Source organism: Pinus tabuliformis, chromosome X (genome assembly GCF_031772625.1).
Source record: "Pinus tabuliformis cultivar Carrire ecotype Pingquan chromosome X, CPIR1, whole genome shotgun sequence".
NCBI classification, from domain to species: Eukaryota; Viridiplantae; Streptophyta; class Pinopsida; order Pinales; family Pinaceae; genus Pinus; species Pinus tabuliformis.
The window spans coordinates 1,048,461,698-1,048,478,547 of NC_142308.1; the positions used below are offsets into that span (position 1 = coordinate 1,048,461,698).

A 16,850-nucleotide genomic window follows, 5' to 3' on the forward strand; every position below is an offset into this window, starting at 1 on the left:
GAAGACCAACGAAAACAATAAATCCGGAAGAGGAAATGCGGAGAATTGAGAGGCCTGTTAACTGTCTTCTTTTTGAATTTAGAAGGATATTGCTCTAGTTTTTGAATATTAGTTTGTATGCCATAGCAATAGTAGTAAAATTGGGTCTGTTAGTAGAACTTGGAAAGAATAGTTTTTTGGAAAAACCTGGCGAGATAGGGCTTAATGTCCTGCAAAGTTTTTTGACATTTTTCAGCATGAAAACTTTATTGACTGTCTGATGAATAGGAGCCAACAGATCCGGTTTCCCAGTTGGGCGGATTGAGGTTCCTAAGTTTGTACTTTTAAATTTGATGTAGATAATAGAAATACTGTAGCTTACAAAAAAATAAATAAAGGGTATGATATAGATAATATTTATAATAATAATAAAGGGTATGATATAGGACAGAGTCGGAATAACAATATCATTAATAATAAGGGAGGAAATAATGACATTAACGATAATAATAAAAATAATATTTACAATAATAATAAAAATAATATTTACGATAATGATAATAATAAGGTGTATGATAATAATAGGGGAGGTAATAATGATATTAATGATAATATTAACATCGATGAAAATAATAATATTAAGGTGTACGATATAAAACAGAATTTTAATAATGATAATAATAATATAAGAGGAAATAATAACATTAATATCGTTAATAATTATAACAATAATAATAACCTTGATCCGGGGAGTAATTCTCACCCTCTACCCCCTAGCAATAAGGTGATCAATCTCTCTAGCTTTTCCTTTCCCCCATCTGTTTTTAGTCTCTTAAGTAAGGGTCTTAATTTTGCCTTAGCTTCGAAGAAAATTCCTGTTGAAGACATCATTTGCAGTGTAGAACTTGGTATTAAGAGCCTTCCGGATAAAACTAAGGACACGATTAGGCAAGATTGTGCCGTGGCCCTTAGGAACGCAAAACCGCCCCGTAGTAATATCAACAAAACTGAGTTTGAGGCTCTAAAAACCTTAAACCAAAATCGCAATATTGTTGTCCTAAAAGCCGATAAAGGTGGGGCAGCAGTCATCCTTAACAAGGATGATTACCGATCCAAGATTCTGGATCATCTTAACAATAGTGGAAGTTATAAAAAGCTGTCAAGGAATCCTTTAAAGAAGGTTTCAAAGGCAGTTGCTCTTGCTGTCAAGTCCTGTAATTTTACTGATTCTTTCTCCCAGAGGCTCATAGAAAGCAACCCCATCACCCCTAGGATCTATGGCCTTCCAAAGATCCATAAAAAAGGGGTTCCCTTAAGACCTATTGTCAATACCATCGGTGGTCCTACTTACCTTCTTGCAAAATTCCTTGCCTTAAAGCTTAGACCATTGGTTGGTTGCACAGAGTCCTTCGTAAAAGACTCTGCGTCGTTTGTTGATGATCTTAAGAAGGTGAAGCTTGACCCCGATGATATTCTAGTTAGTTTCGACGTAGTCTCCCTTTATACTTGTATTCCCATCAATGAGGCCATGGAAGTTATTAATAGGCTCACTGACCCTAATACCGCTCGGTTAGTTGAGTTATGTCTTACTTCCACCTTTTTTAGCTTCGAAGGAGAGTTCTATGAGCAAACTTCTGGGGTGGCCATGGGCTCCCCCCTATCCCCAGTCGTCGCAAATCTTTTTATGGAAGATTTCGAGTCCAAAGCTTTGTCCTCAGCCCGTCTCTTGCCAAAGCTTTGGAAGAGGTTTATAGATGACACTGGTGTCGTTTGGTCTCATGGTCATGATGAGTTGGATCTCTTCTTCCGTCATCTCAATGAACAATCCTCCGCCATCAAGTTCACTATGGAAAAGGAAGTCAACGGTTGCCTTCCCTTCCTGGATGTTCTCATCTCAAAGAATATTGATGGTTCCTTCTCCCACCAAGTCTTTCGAAAAAAGACTCACACCGACCAATATCTCCACGCCAGCTCTCATCATTTCCCTGCTAAAAAATTAGGCGTTCTCAACACGCTGGCTACTCGTGCATTAAGAATATCTAATGAGAAAAACTTAGCAAAGGAGAAGGCTCATCTCCTGGATGTCTTCGTTAAAAATGGTTACAGTAGACACCTAGGTCAAAAAGCCTTCCTCAAGGCCCGGAAGGAGCCCTCTGTCCAAAAAGATCCTAAGGACAGGATCCTTGGTGTACACCTCCCCTACATCCAAGGAACCACTGATAGGATCGCCAGGATTCTTAAGAGGCATAATATCCCCTCGACCTTTAGACCTCTTAACACCAGCCGTAGCTCGGTGCGATCTGTTAAAGATACTGTCGACCCTAAAGACATGAAAGGGGTCTATGTCATTCCCTGTTCCTGCGGTGCCCCATACATTGGTGAAACTGGTCGCTCAATTAATCAAAGGATCAGTGAGCATGCAGAAGACTTGAGGCATGGTAGGGCCAAGTCCTTAGCCCTGGCTGAGCATGCCGAGAAAACTAAACATCAAATCTGTATCGAAGAGGCTCAAGTTATCGCAAGAGTGGCACAATTTCACCATCGTAAATTGAGGGAAGCCCTTGAGATCGAGAAAAGACCTTTGAATCTCAATAGGGATGACGGCTGGAAGATTAGTAGGTGTTGGATCCCAGCCCTTTTACCTTAGCCTCTTCTTTGCCTGACCCCTCTCTGTTTGTTTAGTTGGTCGGTGTTTTCTCTTGATATCATTGGTTTAGTAATAATAATATCCCCTTTTAATTATTCACCCTAGACCTGGATTATTAACTATTGCAATTTTATTCATTTCACTCATAAAAATAAATAAATAAATAAATAATAAATAAACAAATAAATAAATATAAATAAAAATATAAAATAAAAATTAAAAAAAACAAAAAATAATAATAATAATATTAAAAAAATAAAAATAAAATAAAATAATAATAATAATAATTTTACCTGGGACTAATATTATTAATATTAACTGGAAATTAACATTATAATATTAGCTTGGAGTTAATCTTATAATATTACTAAAGGTTATTACAATAATATTATTATTAATGACATCAATTTAATAATTTGATATAAAAATAATAATAATAATTAATAATAATAATAATAAATAAATAAATCAAAATTAATAATAATAATAATAATAGAATATAAAAATAAAATATAAATTACCATAATCTATTATTGATAATAATATTCAAAAAAATGTTAATTTAAAATTAATATAGTAATAGTAGCTTGAGGTTAATATAATACAATAATATTAAATAAATAAATAATTAATTAATTAATTAATTAAATAATAATAACTCAAATAATAAAAATAATAAATATATATTTATATTTATATATTATAACCGTTAGAGGACTTTTTAACCGTTGCCTGTTCATATAGCCGTTTACATAGCCGTTGAAGGACCTGCATACTCTATTTAACGGATCGCTCAGACTTGTTTCTCAACTTGTCCTGACGATGAACCACACTAGTTGGTTCGAAACACGTCGACAAATGATTCTCTATGTGATTTTGCTGAAATCTCTAACAATAAAATATTAAAAAAAAAAAAATTATCAAACATATTTATAATTTTTTTTTTGGTATATTAATTTAAAAAAAAAATTAATAATTTTTTAAATTTTAAATTAAAAAATTAATTTTGTTTTCAGAAAATTAAAATGTTTTTAATGATTTGTATTTTAAAATAAATAAATAATTGTTTAAAAAAAAAAAATAAAAAAATTAAAATTTAATTTTTATTAAAATATTTTAATAAATTTTTTTATTAATTTAGTTTTTATTAAAATTTTTTAATAAATTAAAATTTAATAATTTTTATTACCACTGTTTAATGAATTTTTCTTTTCAAAAAAAAAAAAAAATACGTTTAAAAAAAATTATCTTTAATTTTTTTTGTTTGTTTTTAAATAAATAATGAAAATTTAATTAAAAATTTTATTTATTTTTAAATCAAAAAGACATTTTTTGTAAGTTGAAAATGTTCTTTAATTTTTTTATTTTTTTTATTGGAAAATACCTATAATTTTAAAATTTTGATATTTTTTTAGTTTTTTTTTTTAATAATTTGAGCTTATTTTTGTCTTTTTAGTTTTTTCTAAATGTTTTTAATATTAATTTTACTAGTTTTTAATTTTATTTTTTTGTTAATTTTCTATTTTTGTTTAATCTGGTTTATTTTTTTTATTTTTATTTTTTATTTTTGGCTAGTTTTTGTTAATGATTTTTTTTAAACATTTTTTTATTTATATTTTGTCTCATATATATGTATTTTTACATTTATTTTTTAAGTAATCATCATTTTAATCTTAATTTCACTAGTTTTTAATTTTTTTGGGGTTAATTTTCCATTTTTTTTTTTAAATCTAGTTTGTTTTTAATTTTAATTTTTTTAGTTTTTTGTTAATGTTTTTTTAATTTTTCTATTGTTACCTACTTAATTTTATAGTTTTTTTAAATGTGTTTTTTCTTTCTTTTCCCAAATTTTTTTATGGTTTACATATTTGTTTTTTTTCCCCATTTTTTTTAGATATGTTTTTTTTACTATTTATTTGTTTATAATTTGTAATTTTTTTCTAGTTTTTTAATTCTTATTTTTTATAGGTTAATTTTGTTTTTCTTTTTTTTTTCACATTTTACATTTTTATGATTGATTTTATTTTTGATGTTTGATTTTTTTTTTTTTTTTTTTTTTTTTTATTTTAAGTTTTGTTTTTAGTATATATGTTTATTTATGTTTTGTTATTTTTATTTTTTATTTTTTTGTTTTGTGTTTTTTCATTGTTTTAATTTTAATTTTAATTTTTATTACTTTTTTTTTGAAATTTTAATGTTTTTTAGGGTCATGATAAAACATTTTATGCTATTATTTTGAAATGTTGAAATTTCACCCTTGAAAAAAAATTTGTTATCCCAGCATCAACAGTTTTCGTTTTGAGGGTGTTTTTTGCACAAAATTTACCATTAAGAAAAAAAAAAATGTTATTCGAACATCAACACTTCGTTTTGAGGGTGTTTTTTGGACAATTTTTGCACCAAAAATTGGTTTTCACCATCATTTTTAGAACATGTTGAAAATTTAGCTTGGAAAAAAAAGGTGTTATTGCAGCATCAACACTTTTCGTTTTTAGCACTGGTTTTGATGTTTTTTCGGGGTTTTTTGGCCAAAGTTCCCGTTTTGAGTTTATAGTTCCCGTTTCAAAGTTTACATTGTTCATAGTCAATGCCTTCTTTTTGTGAATACCCCTTTGCTACCAATCTAGCTTTTAATTTATCTATGGTTCCATCTGCATTAATCTTGGGTTTATACAACCATTTACAATCTATGGTTTGTTTCCCTTTAGGAAGTTCAACTAGCTCCCAAGTGTAGTTCCTGATTATAGATTCATATTCTTGTTCCTTAGATGTTTTCCATTTAATACATTCGTTTGCTTCCTTATAACTAGAAGGTTCAACAACATTCATCATACTAGTTATGAATGAATTTTCCCTATATCTTGTTGGCAACTGAGCTTTCCTACCTGATCTCCTGAGTGGTGGGGTAGCTTCAAACCTTGTTTGATCATCATTTATTGGACTTGGCTTGATAGCTACATCATCTTATTTTCCTTCCTATTGTTGTTGCTACTGCATCTACTGCTGCTCATTTCTGTCACCTGATTCATCACTTCCTTCTTCCACCAAGAATGGAATATCCCATTCCTCATTGCACTTATCAGATTCTTCATAATCCTGCTCATGGAATATGACATCTCTACTAACGAAAATCTTGTGAGTAGAAGGATTAAATAATATATAAGCTTTATATTGCGAACAATACCCTATAAAGGTACATCTGATGGCTTTTGAATCTAGTTTTCTTCTGTCTTCTTTTGGAATATGGGCAAATGCTTTAGACCCAAACACTCTTAAATGTTTTCCTGTAGGCTTAAATCCATATAATGCTTCATAAAGAGTTTTAAACTCAAGACTCTTTGTAGGACTCCTATTTTTCAAATAAACTGCAGTATTCAATGCTTCATCCCAAAAACCATTCGAAAGATCCTTACCTTTCAAAATGCTCCTAACACATTCCACTAATGTTTTATTCTTTCTTTCTGTTACTCCATTCTACTGAGGAGTATGAGGTACTGTGAATTGTTGTAATACCCCATGTTCTTTACAATACTTGATAAGCTCATCCTTCCTGTATTCTCTGTTGGGTGTGGAGCCTGATTATCTTCTATAGTCAAAGGTATCGCCACATAGGACCCCAGTTCGAACCGTAAAATATTCGCTGCAGGGGGGTCCAGGGGGGGGCAACTGCAGCCTTTGGGAGCCCCCCCCTGGCGGGGGGTTTCGGGGGCAGCGCCCCCGAAGCTAAAAACAACTGTAAAATTGCCTTGTAAAATTATAGTAATTTCTAGTCAATCTGGGCCGTTCATTAGGCAGATGATCTGACGGTAGAACTTATGTTTAGTTTAGGGTTTTTTTGCCCTAGAAGGCAACCCCTCTCTTTGTATGAGGGTATTGTATTTGAGGCTGTGTGATAGATGTGTATTCTGTGAGTAAGAAACAGAGAGGTGAGACTGTGAGAGAAAACAGAGGATATTACAGTGGATTTGCTGTAGGTTGTGTCTCTTCATTTTGCTGGATAATAGAAAGGAAGGACTAGCTGTTCGGGGTGGACGTAGCCCAAACTGGGTGAACCACGTATATCTGTGTCTCTCTTGTTTTATGCATTTTCTGTGTTTATATTTCTGCAATATTTTATGTGTTCCATTGCTCCGTAATATATAATTTTCTAACAACTGGTATCAGAGCTGAAGGTCTATTTGGCTGATAAACTCGCAGGAAAGAAGGATTCCTGGTTCGAGTAGGAGAAATGGTGGAAGATGGTAAGTTTAGGGTCGAGAAATTTAACAGCCAAAACTTCTCGCTGTGGAAGATGCAGATGGAAGATTATCTGTATCAGAAAGATCTATACCTACCATTGGGCGGAAAAACAAAGATGCCGATGGGTATGAAAGACGAAGAATGGAACCTTCTCGATAGAAAGGCACTCAGAACAATACGGTTGTGCCTTGTTGCGTTAGTCGCCTTCAACATTTCGAAGGAAACCACGACAGAGGGTTTGATGCAGACGTTGTCGAAACTATATGAAAAACCCTCGGCCTCAAACAAGGTATTTCTTATGAAACGGTTATTTAATATGAATATGTCGGAAGGTGGATCTGTTTCAAATCATTTAAATGATTTTAATACAGTTACAAGTCAGTTAAGTTCTGTAGGGGTAAACTTTGATGATGAAGTTAGAGCTCTGTTATTCTTGTGCTCATTACCAGAAAGTTGGAATGGTTTGGTAATGGCCATTAGTAACTCCGTTTCTAGATATAGTACTTTAAAGTTTGATGATGTTGTCGGTTCTATCCTTAGCGAGGAAATGCGACGGAAAAGCTCCGGTGAGACATCGGGAAATGCTTTGAGTGCAGAGTCTAGAGGAAGAAAAATGGAAAGAGGAAAGAGCTCAGGATATCGCAGTAAATCAAGGAAAGGCAGATCCAAGTCCAGATCGGGGATAGTGTGCTGGAAATGTGGAAAGAAAGGACACCTAAAGAAAGACTGTAGATCTCTAAAGGGAAAAGAAGGAGATGCACAGCAAGAAAACAATCATGAAGCAAATGTGACAGGTGAGGTGTTACAAGATGCTTTGATTCTTTCTTTCAAAAATATTACTGAGTCCTGGGTGGTAGATTCAGGGGCTTCATTCCATGCCACACCTGATAAGAAATACTTTCATGACTATGTTCAAGGAGATTTTGGAAAAGTTCGTCTGGGTGATGATAAACCCTGTAAAATCGTTGGAATGGGTAAGGTTCTTGTAAAACAGCAGAATGGAAACCAATGGCTATTAAAGGAGGTAAGGCATGTTCCAGATCTAAAGAAAAATCTGATTTCAACAGGGCAGTTAGGCGGTGAAGGTTGTGTGACAAGTTTCACAGATAAAGCTTGGAAGGTCACTAAAGGAGCCCTGGTAATAGAAAAAGGCAAAAAGGTTGATACATTGTATTTATGCAATGGTATTTCTGACTCTATTAATGCTTTAACTTCCAAACGAGCAGATGCAGCATTATGGCATCATAGGCTCGGACACATGAGTGAAAAGGGGATGAAGATTCTTCACTCAAGGAATTTGTTGTCGGGTTTGAAGAATGTTGATTTGGACTTCTGTGAGAACTGCATTTATGGAAAACAGAAGAGAGTCAGATTTCTCAGAGTTGGGAAAGAAAAGAAGAACGAAAAATTAGAGCTTGTGCATACAGACGTATGGGGACCTGCTCAGGTATCATCTCTCGGTGGCTCTCGTTATTATGTTACTTTTATTGATGATGCAACTAGAAAAACTTGGATTTATTGTATTAAGAATAAATCTGATGTATTTGATACTTTCAAGAAATGAAAATCTTTGGTTGAGATTGAGACAGGAAAGAAATTGAAGTGTCTTAGATCAGACAATGGAGGTGAATATTGCAGCAAAGAGTTTGATAGGTACTGTTCAGAACATGGAATTCGCAGAGAGAAGACAGTTCCAAGAACACCACAAGAAAATGGTGTGTCAGAAATGATGAATAGAATAATCATGGAGCGTGCAAGGTACATGAGATTGCATGCAGGATTGCCTTTACAGTTTTGGGCAGATGCTGTAGATACTGTTGTTTATCTAATAAACAGAGGGCCTTCAAGTTCCTTGGATGGTGGTGTTCCAGAGGAAGCATGGACAGGTAAAAAGGTAAACTACTCTATTTTAAAGCCTTTTGGTTGTGAGGCCTTTGTCTATATTGATAAAGAAAATAGAACAAAGCTTGAGGCAAAGTCAAAGAAATGTACCTTTATTGGATATGGTGTTAATGATTTTGGTTATCGCTTATATGATTACGAAAATCACAAAATCATTAGGAGCAGAGATGTAATATTCAATGAAAAGGTCTTGTATAAGAATCAGTTGCAGGAAAAGAAACAGGAAAAGGAAAACAAGGAATACGCAGTTCTTGATGAAATCACTGAAAAAGTAAAGGTGTCTGAAAATAATAATAATCAACAACCACAACAACAGCAACCACCACAACAACAACAGGCACCCCAAACACCTAAAAGTGGTGTTAGAAGATCTACCAGGATAAGTAGACCCCCTGAACGATACTCTCCTTCATTATTTATTGTTGACTGATTCCGGTGAACCCGAATGTTATGAAGAAGCAATGCAGGTTGAAAGCAGGAAGAAGTGGGAGGTAGCCATGGAAGAAGAGATGGACTCCTTAATGCACAACCAGACTTGGGATTTAGTCAGGTTGCCTGTAGGAAAAACTACATTGAAGAATAAATGGGTTTACAGGCTGAAGGAAGAAGATGGAGGAAAACAGAGGTATAAAGCTAGACTTGTGGTGAAGGGGTTTGCACAGAAGAAAGGTATTGATTTTGATGAAATATTTTCTCCTGTTGTTAAATTGACTTCAATCAGAACTATTTTAAGTCTTGTAGCAGCTGAAGATTTGCATCTTGAGTAGTTAGATGTAAAGACAACCTTTCTCCATGGGGATTTGGAGGAAGAGATATATATGCAGCAGCCACAAGGATATGAGGTGAAAGGGAAGGAGAAACTAGTGTGCAGGTTGAAGAAGAGTTTGTATGGCTTAAAACAAGCTCCAAGGTAGTGGTATCTAAAATTTGACAAGTTTATGTCTGAACAAGGTTATACTAGATGTCACTCTGATCATTGTGTTTATTTGAAAAAGCAAAATGATGGCAGCTATATTATATTGTTATTGTATGTAGATGACATGCTTGTTGCAGGATCTAACATGCAGGAAATAAATGTGCTCAAAAGAAAATTGGCAAATTCATTTGCAATGAAGGATTTGGGAGCTGCAAAACAAATCCTTGGTATGAGAATAACTAGAGACAGAAAAAATCGTAAATTAACATTGTCTCAGAATGAGTACATACAAAAGGTGTTGAAAAGATTTAACATGCACAATGCAAAACCAGTTAGTACACCTTTTGCTAGCCATTTCAAACTTAGCAAGGAAATGTGCCCAAAGACCTAAGAAGACATGGATTATATGTCTAAAGTTCCATATGCTTTAGCAGTTGGAAGCTTAATGTATGCAATGGTCTGCACAAGGCCTGATATTGCACATGCAGTGGGAGTTGTAAGCAGGTACATGAACAATCTAGGAAAGGAACATTGGATGGCAGTGAAATGGATTCTCAGATATTTGAAAGGTACCACAAATCAAGCATTATGCTTTGGTGGTTCAAACATCTACCTACAAGGATATGTTGATGCAGATATGGCAGGTGACAGAGATAACAGGAGGAGCACCACAGGATATGTATTTACTGTTGGAGGAACAGCTGTCAGTTGGGTTTCAAAAATCCAAAGTGTTGTTGCACTTTAAACAACAGAAGCAGAGTATGTTGCTGCTACAGAGGCTAGTAAAGAAATGATTTGGTTACAAAGGTTTATGGGTGAATTGGGTAAGGAGCATGATATGGGCACGTTATACAGTGATAGCCAAAGTGCCATTCATCTTGCAAAGAACTCAGCATTTCATTCCAGGACTAAACAGATACAGCTTAAGTACCATTTCATACGATCAGTGTTGGAAGATGGAGAGTTGAAGCTGGAAAAGATACACACTAGCCAAAATCCTGCAGATATGCTAACAAAAGTTGTAACCAGGGAGAAACTGAGAATATGCTCAGTTTCAGTTGGTCTTCAAGGATGACGATGAAGATGAGAAACAGCCAGGTCCAAAGAGGAGTCATTGTTCAGCAAATGGAGCAGCGGTGGAGTTAATACAATCAGTCTCCAAGTGGGAGATTGTTGGGTGTGGAGCCTGATTATCTTCTATATTCAAAGGTATCGCCACATAGGACCCCAGTTCGAACCGTAAAATATTCGCTGCAGGGGGGCTCCAGGGGGGGGGCGGCTGCGACCTTTGGGAGCCCCCCCCCGACGGGGGGTTTCGGGGGCAGCGCCCTCGAAGCTAAAAACAAATGTAAAATTGCCTTGTAAAAGTATAGTAATTTCTAGTCAATCTAGGCCGTTCATTAGGTGGATGATCTGACGGTAGAACTTATGTTTAGTTTAGGGTTTTTTTGCCCTAGAAGGCAACCCTTTTCTTTATATGAGGGTATTGTATTTGAGGCTGTGTGATAGATGTGTATTCTGTGAGCGAGAAACAGAGAGGTGAGACTGTGAGACAAAACAGAGGATATTACAGTGGATTTGCTGTAGGTTGTGTCTCTTCATTTTGTTGGATAATAGGAAGGAAGGACTGGCTGTTCGGGGTGGACGTAGCCCAAACTGGGTGAACCACGTATATCTGTGTCTCTCTTTTTTTGTGCATTTTCTATGTTTATATTTCTGCAATATTTTATGTGTTACATTGCTCCGTAATATATAATTTTCTAACGTTCTCCCCCTTGATCGGAGTGAAGAATTTTTATATGCTTCCCTGTTTGTTTTTCAATCATGTTTGTGAACTACTTAAAGTATTCAAATGTGTGACTTTCCTTACTCAAAAAATATACCCAAGAAAACTTTGTGCAGTCATCAATAGATAGTAAAAAAATACAGTGCACCTCCTAATGACTTTGTTTGCATGGGTCCACAAAGATCTGTGTGCACTAATTCAAGAATGTCTCTCTATTTCTTCTCTACTCAAACAGGGAATTCCTGTCTATGCATATTTCCTGATGTACAGGCATCACAATCATTATGCACTTGTTTTAACAAAGGAAGATCTCTTACCATTTCCTTTTTCTGAAGTAACATCAAATCATTGTAGTTGATATGACCAAATCTCTAATGCCACAACTCTTCTATAGTCAAACGTGATGCTGTCAAGGCTCAAACTAGTGCTGATCTTACATATAATTTGTATAGACCTCCTATTCAAATTCCTGTGGCAATAGTCTTCATGGCATCTAACAAATATTTAATATAACAGTTAGATTTAAAAAATTCAAATTTGAGATCTTGATATGTAATCATGGATACATAAATCAAGTTCTTTGTTACACCGGGCACATACATGACATTATGAATTTGTCTTACAGTACCATTAGGTAAAATGACAGAATTTTTTCCACACCCTTTGATCTGATGACTTCTATCATCACCTAGGTAGATTTGTGTTTCGTCGTTGATTTCTTTAAAATATTCGAACCATTTCTTGTTCCCCATCATATGTTTTGACACTCCCGAATATACATACTAGATGTCTGTATCAACATTCTCATCAAAGTTTGTCATGAACAATCTGAAGTTTTGCTCATGATTATCATTTGCGAGATGACGTTCATGTCGTTTCTGCTTCTGTTGTTGTTCACGATATTTCTTCTTCCTGCACTCCTTAGCAATATGACCAAGTTTTCCACAATAAAAAAATTTAATTTCAGAGTTGTTTCCATTTGGATGCATACCTTGAGTCTGATTTGGTCTTTTTTGTGAGTTTCCTTCGTTTTGATGTTGCAGATTTCCTTTTCCTTTGAAGAAGGTCTTTTTCACCATCAATGTAATATCTGCACTCTGGGGTTTCAGAGTCAATCTTCTTTCCTCTTCTTGCATTAATATTCCTGTTCATTCTTCAGACTTTGGGATTTTCTCTCTCGCATTTATCCCAGTGATAAACATTTGGTAGTCATCAGTCACACCATTCATGGTAATGGTTACTAGATCTTTATCTGCAACTATATCACCAATGTCTGCCAATTTGTTCTTCAGATCTTTGATCCTCCCTATGAAGGCAGAAATTGTTTCATTCTCCTCCATCTTCAGGGATAAGATATTTCTCTTTAGGAACAAAAGACGATTTGTATTTCTAATCTCATACAAATCCTTCAAAATTCCCAAGATTTCGCTTGTTGATTTACATTCTCTGATATGTGGTATGATGCAGTCTTTCACTAACATCTTTAGCAACGTCCTTGCTTTACCTTCTCTCTTCTCCCAATTTGGGATCGATGATGATCCAACTGTTGGCTTCTGCTAATCCCCATTTTCAATTGTCCAAGCACTCTGCACTTCTAGCATAGTCTGCATCTTGAGTTTCCAATTCGCATAATTGGAATCATCGAGCTTGTTATGCTCATTCAAGTATGCTTCAATCATTTGATTATTCATCTTGGTGATTAAGAAAAAATATGTTAGATCTACCCCGGATCTATGTCAAAGATAGAAATTGCTGATCTCCGCAAGTTCGATTTCTGCCCGTGGATTCCTTCTCAGGAAGATATCTTGTTGTGATCCATGCCAATCCACAGCCTCGATGAAAATAAAAAATGGCAGATCAGCCACTAGCCTCTGCGTAGCCTTCTCTCGGCATCCACCTCTTTTTTTTGTTTGCACAGTTGGCATGATTAGCCAACACAGATTCGCGATGGTCGGCGCAATTATCCAGCACGGAATCGCGACGGTCATCCAAAATAATATGTGGGAAGTCTCACAGTGGGATCAGCGCGATTTTTCCCCCAAACCACACGACGATTTCACCTCAGGCGCGTCTGCAAAATCCTTCACTTAGCAAACAAGTTTCTCAACCCTGTCGCTCTGATACCATGTTAAAAAGAAATGTTGGTATTAATAAAAAAACAACCACTGGTCAGCTCTACGACTAAGAGACTGAACTAGGAGAGTCTGGCTCTGCAGAATGCTCTACATTGTCCACGTACATCACACATTATATAGCAATCATGGATTTAGGGAAGATAGAACCATACCCTAGGAAATAGAAGCTAATTCCTATCCTGAGGTACCGTGAATCAATTCACTATTCTAAGATATTCTCCATTATCTCTAACATTTTATTAATTTAGATACTTTCTTAAATACAATACAATGGGATCATATTGAAGAAAGAGAGTGATATGGAAGGGGGAATAGAGACACAGTGAGAGAGAAAGGAAGAGAGAGAGGGGGGAGAGAGGGAGAGAGAGAGATCTATTTGGAGGGGGAAAGAGAGATGAAGATGGAATGAGTGAGAGAGGAGACAAGAAAAGAGAGAGAAAAGGAGAGGATAAGACAGGGAAAGAAGGGGAGGAGAGGGATAGAGAGACATAGATGTGGAGGGGGGAGAGAGGAGAATAGAGAGAAGGATAGAGGGAGGGAGATAGTGAGAGAGTTGGAGGATGGAGAGAGAGTGTGTGAATGATGGGGGGAGAGACGGAGGGAGGTGGGAGAGAAGGGGAGAGAGAGGAAGGAAAAAGAGAGAGAGGGGGAGAGAGAGAGAGATGGAGTTGGAAGGGGAAGAAATACATATAGAGAGAAAGGTGGAGAGGGAATGACAAGGGAGAGATAGAGAGTTAGTTGTTAGGTAAACTTGACTCGGGATAGAGTCAAAGTTGACCAGGTTAAACAGTGATGGTTTTGGGGCACATGGTATTGTGCACCCATAATATTCTGCCTATGGTATTATATGTAATGGAGCTTATAAAAGGCTGGAAGAACTTCATTGTAATGCAAGGCCTGGAGGTGAGCGGTGAAGGCTCACTTGGTTGGAGTGGCCAGGGTTTTTGCCAATGCTAATGAAATATCATTAGGTTGGGTTTTTCACTGGATTTGGGATTTCCCAGATAAACATGTGTGTTTATGTGTTTATGGTTGTTGCTGGTTATTTTTTATATTTATTCCTTTCGGCAATTATTTATGTTATACAGTCAATTTCTTAACGTCAGTGAGGGGGAGAGAGAGAGAAAAGGAGAGGAAGAGGGAGAGAGAGAGAGAGAGAGAGAGAGAGAGAGAGAGAGAGAGATAGATATGGAGAGAGAGAGTGTGTATGTTTTGGGGGTGAGAAGGAGAAACAAGGGGAGATAGAGATATATATGGGACGGGGGAGAGGGTAGAAGAGAGAGGCAAAGAGAGGGAAGGAGGAAGAGGGATAGATGGAGGGGGTAGAGAGAGAGAGAGAGAATCCTATTTGATCACATGCACTATATGCATTGATTTCAGTGTAGATGTCGATTTATAATTCTATTTAATACCTTACACTTGATGCATTGATTTCAGTGTCGATGTTGATTTCTTCTCCTATTTGATTGCTTGCACAAGATGCATTGGTTTTAGTGTAGATATTGATTTCTAATCCTATTTGATCGCTTGCACTAGATGCATTGATTTCAGTTTAGATGTTGATTTCTAATCATATTTAATACCATGCACTAGATGCATAGATTTCAGCATAGATGTTGATTTCTACTCATATTTGATTGCTTGCATTAGATGTATTGGTTTCAGTGTAGATATTGATTTCTAATCCTATTTGATTGCTTGAAATAAATGAAATTATTTCAGTATAGCTGTTGATTTCTAATCCTATTTGATTGCTTGCACTAGATGCAATTATTTCAGTATAGATGTTGATTTATAATCCTATTTGATTGTTTGCACTCAATTCATTGATTTTAGTGTAGACGTTGATATCTAATTTGATGCAACGAGATGTATGATGTACATTAATTTCAAAGTAATTATATTAATAGTGTGCATTGATTTCAGTGTAAGCACATCTCTACCTCCTCCATCTATATCTCTATCTCCCATTGTCTCTCCTTCTTTATCTCTCTATATTAGCCCCTAAACACACACACACACTCTCTCTCCATATTTATCCATCTCTCTCTCCTTGCCTCCCTTTCCCCTCCCTCTCGCTCTCTTCCCCTTCTCTCTCTCTCTAACATTTCTCTTTCCATATCGATATCTCTTCCTCCCTCCATGTCTTTGCCTCTCTCTTATTCCCTCTCCCCCCCATCTATATCTCTATCTCCCCTTGTCTCTCCTTCTCACCCCCAAAACATACACACATTCTCTAAGTCTAAGCACATAAAAATTATTCAACCATAAATGCAATACTTGAATTTTCATCCTAAATAAAATGTTTTCTTACCCTAAATGTTTGCTTCTTGAAACTATAAACTATTTATAATTAGGTACATTCTTATTATTCCCATTTTCCATCATTCAACATTGTTAATTACTTTGCATTCAAACGCAGTAATAGAAAATAACTACCATTGAAAACTATTTGGGGTTTAACACTCCATAAGTCACAATGATTGAATTTTGAGAAAACTACTATTAATATTGGAGAGAAACAGAGACAAGGTATGTTGTTTACTACAATAGCTCGAGTTAAATATTTGAATGGTATATGATTCCAACTACTCTTTTCATATGATCGATATGAGAAAATGGAAAAACTAATAGGTGTGACAATAGGAACAGTGGAAGAAAATAAATAGTTTCATATTGATTGCAATGAAGATTGTTTGTAATTAACTATATTCTTAGTATTCCCATTTTCTATCTATCAAAATTGTTACATTGACACTTTGCACTCAAAATTTGTATTTCATCATTTTTCATCATTCAAGTTACTAACAGTCTCTCTCATCTCAAAAAATTGAGGTAACTAAGAAAATTTTAAATTAAATTGACCAAATTAATCTTAGACATATTTAGCATATTTAAAATGATGAAAATAATTAGATGTTCAACAAATATTGTATGACCGCACACGACTGTAATCAGCCTAGATCCATCTTAACACCGGATCTATCAAGCGCCGAGAGGGATCAAATCTCTCGAGGTGCAAACCTTTCCTCAAATTTTGCACTCAAAAAATAAGTTCACACGTTGAGAGATTTGATCCTTCTCGGTGCTTAATAGATCCATTGTTAAGATAAATCTAAACTGGTAATTAAAAAACTTAAAATATAAAATGATTAATTTCCATCTTAATTTCAATAAAAAAATAAATTTAATTAAAATTAAAAAATAAATAATATACATAACATGGAAAATGAATAAATTAATATA

At 35.1% G+C, this 16,850-nt stretch overlaps 1 protein-coding gene across 1 annotated transcript; it reads left to right on the forward strand.

The window, feature by feature from the left end:
• The first annotated feature begins 533 nt into the window (after nt 1–533).
• Nucleotides 534–13,029, forward strand: LOC149143394 (uncharacterized). Its single transcript, XM_089451802.1, has 3 exons — nt 534–549; nt 840–2,491; nt 12,937–13,029. The coding sequence occupies exons 1-3, from the start codon at nt 534–536 to the stop codon at nt 13,027–13,029; spliced, it is 1,761 nt and encodes a 586-aa protein (XP_089307928.1).
• The last annotated feature ends 3,821 nt before the right edge of the window (nt 13,030–16,850 follow it).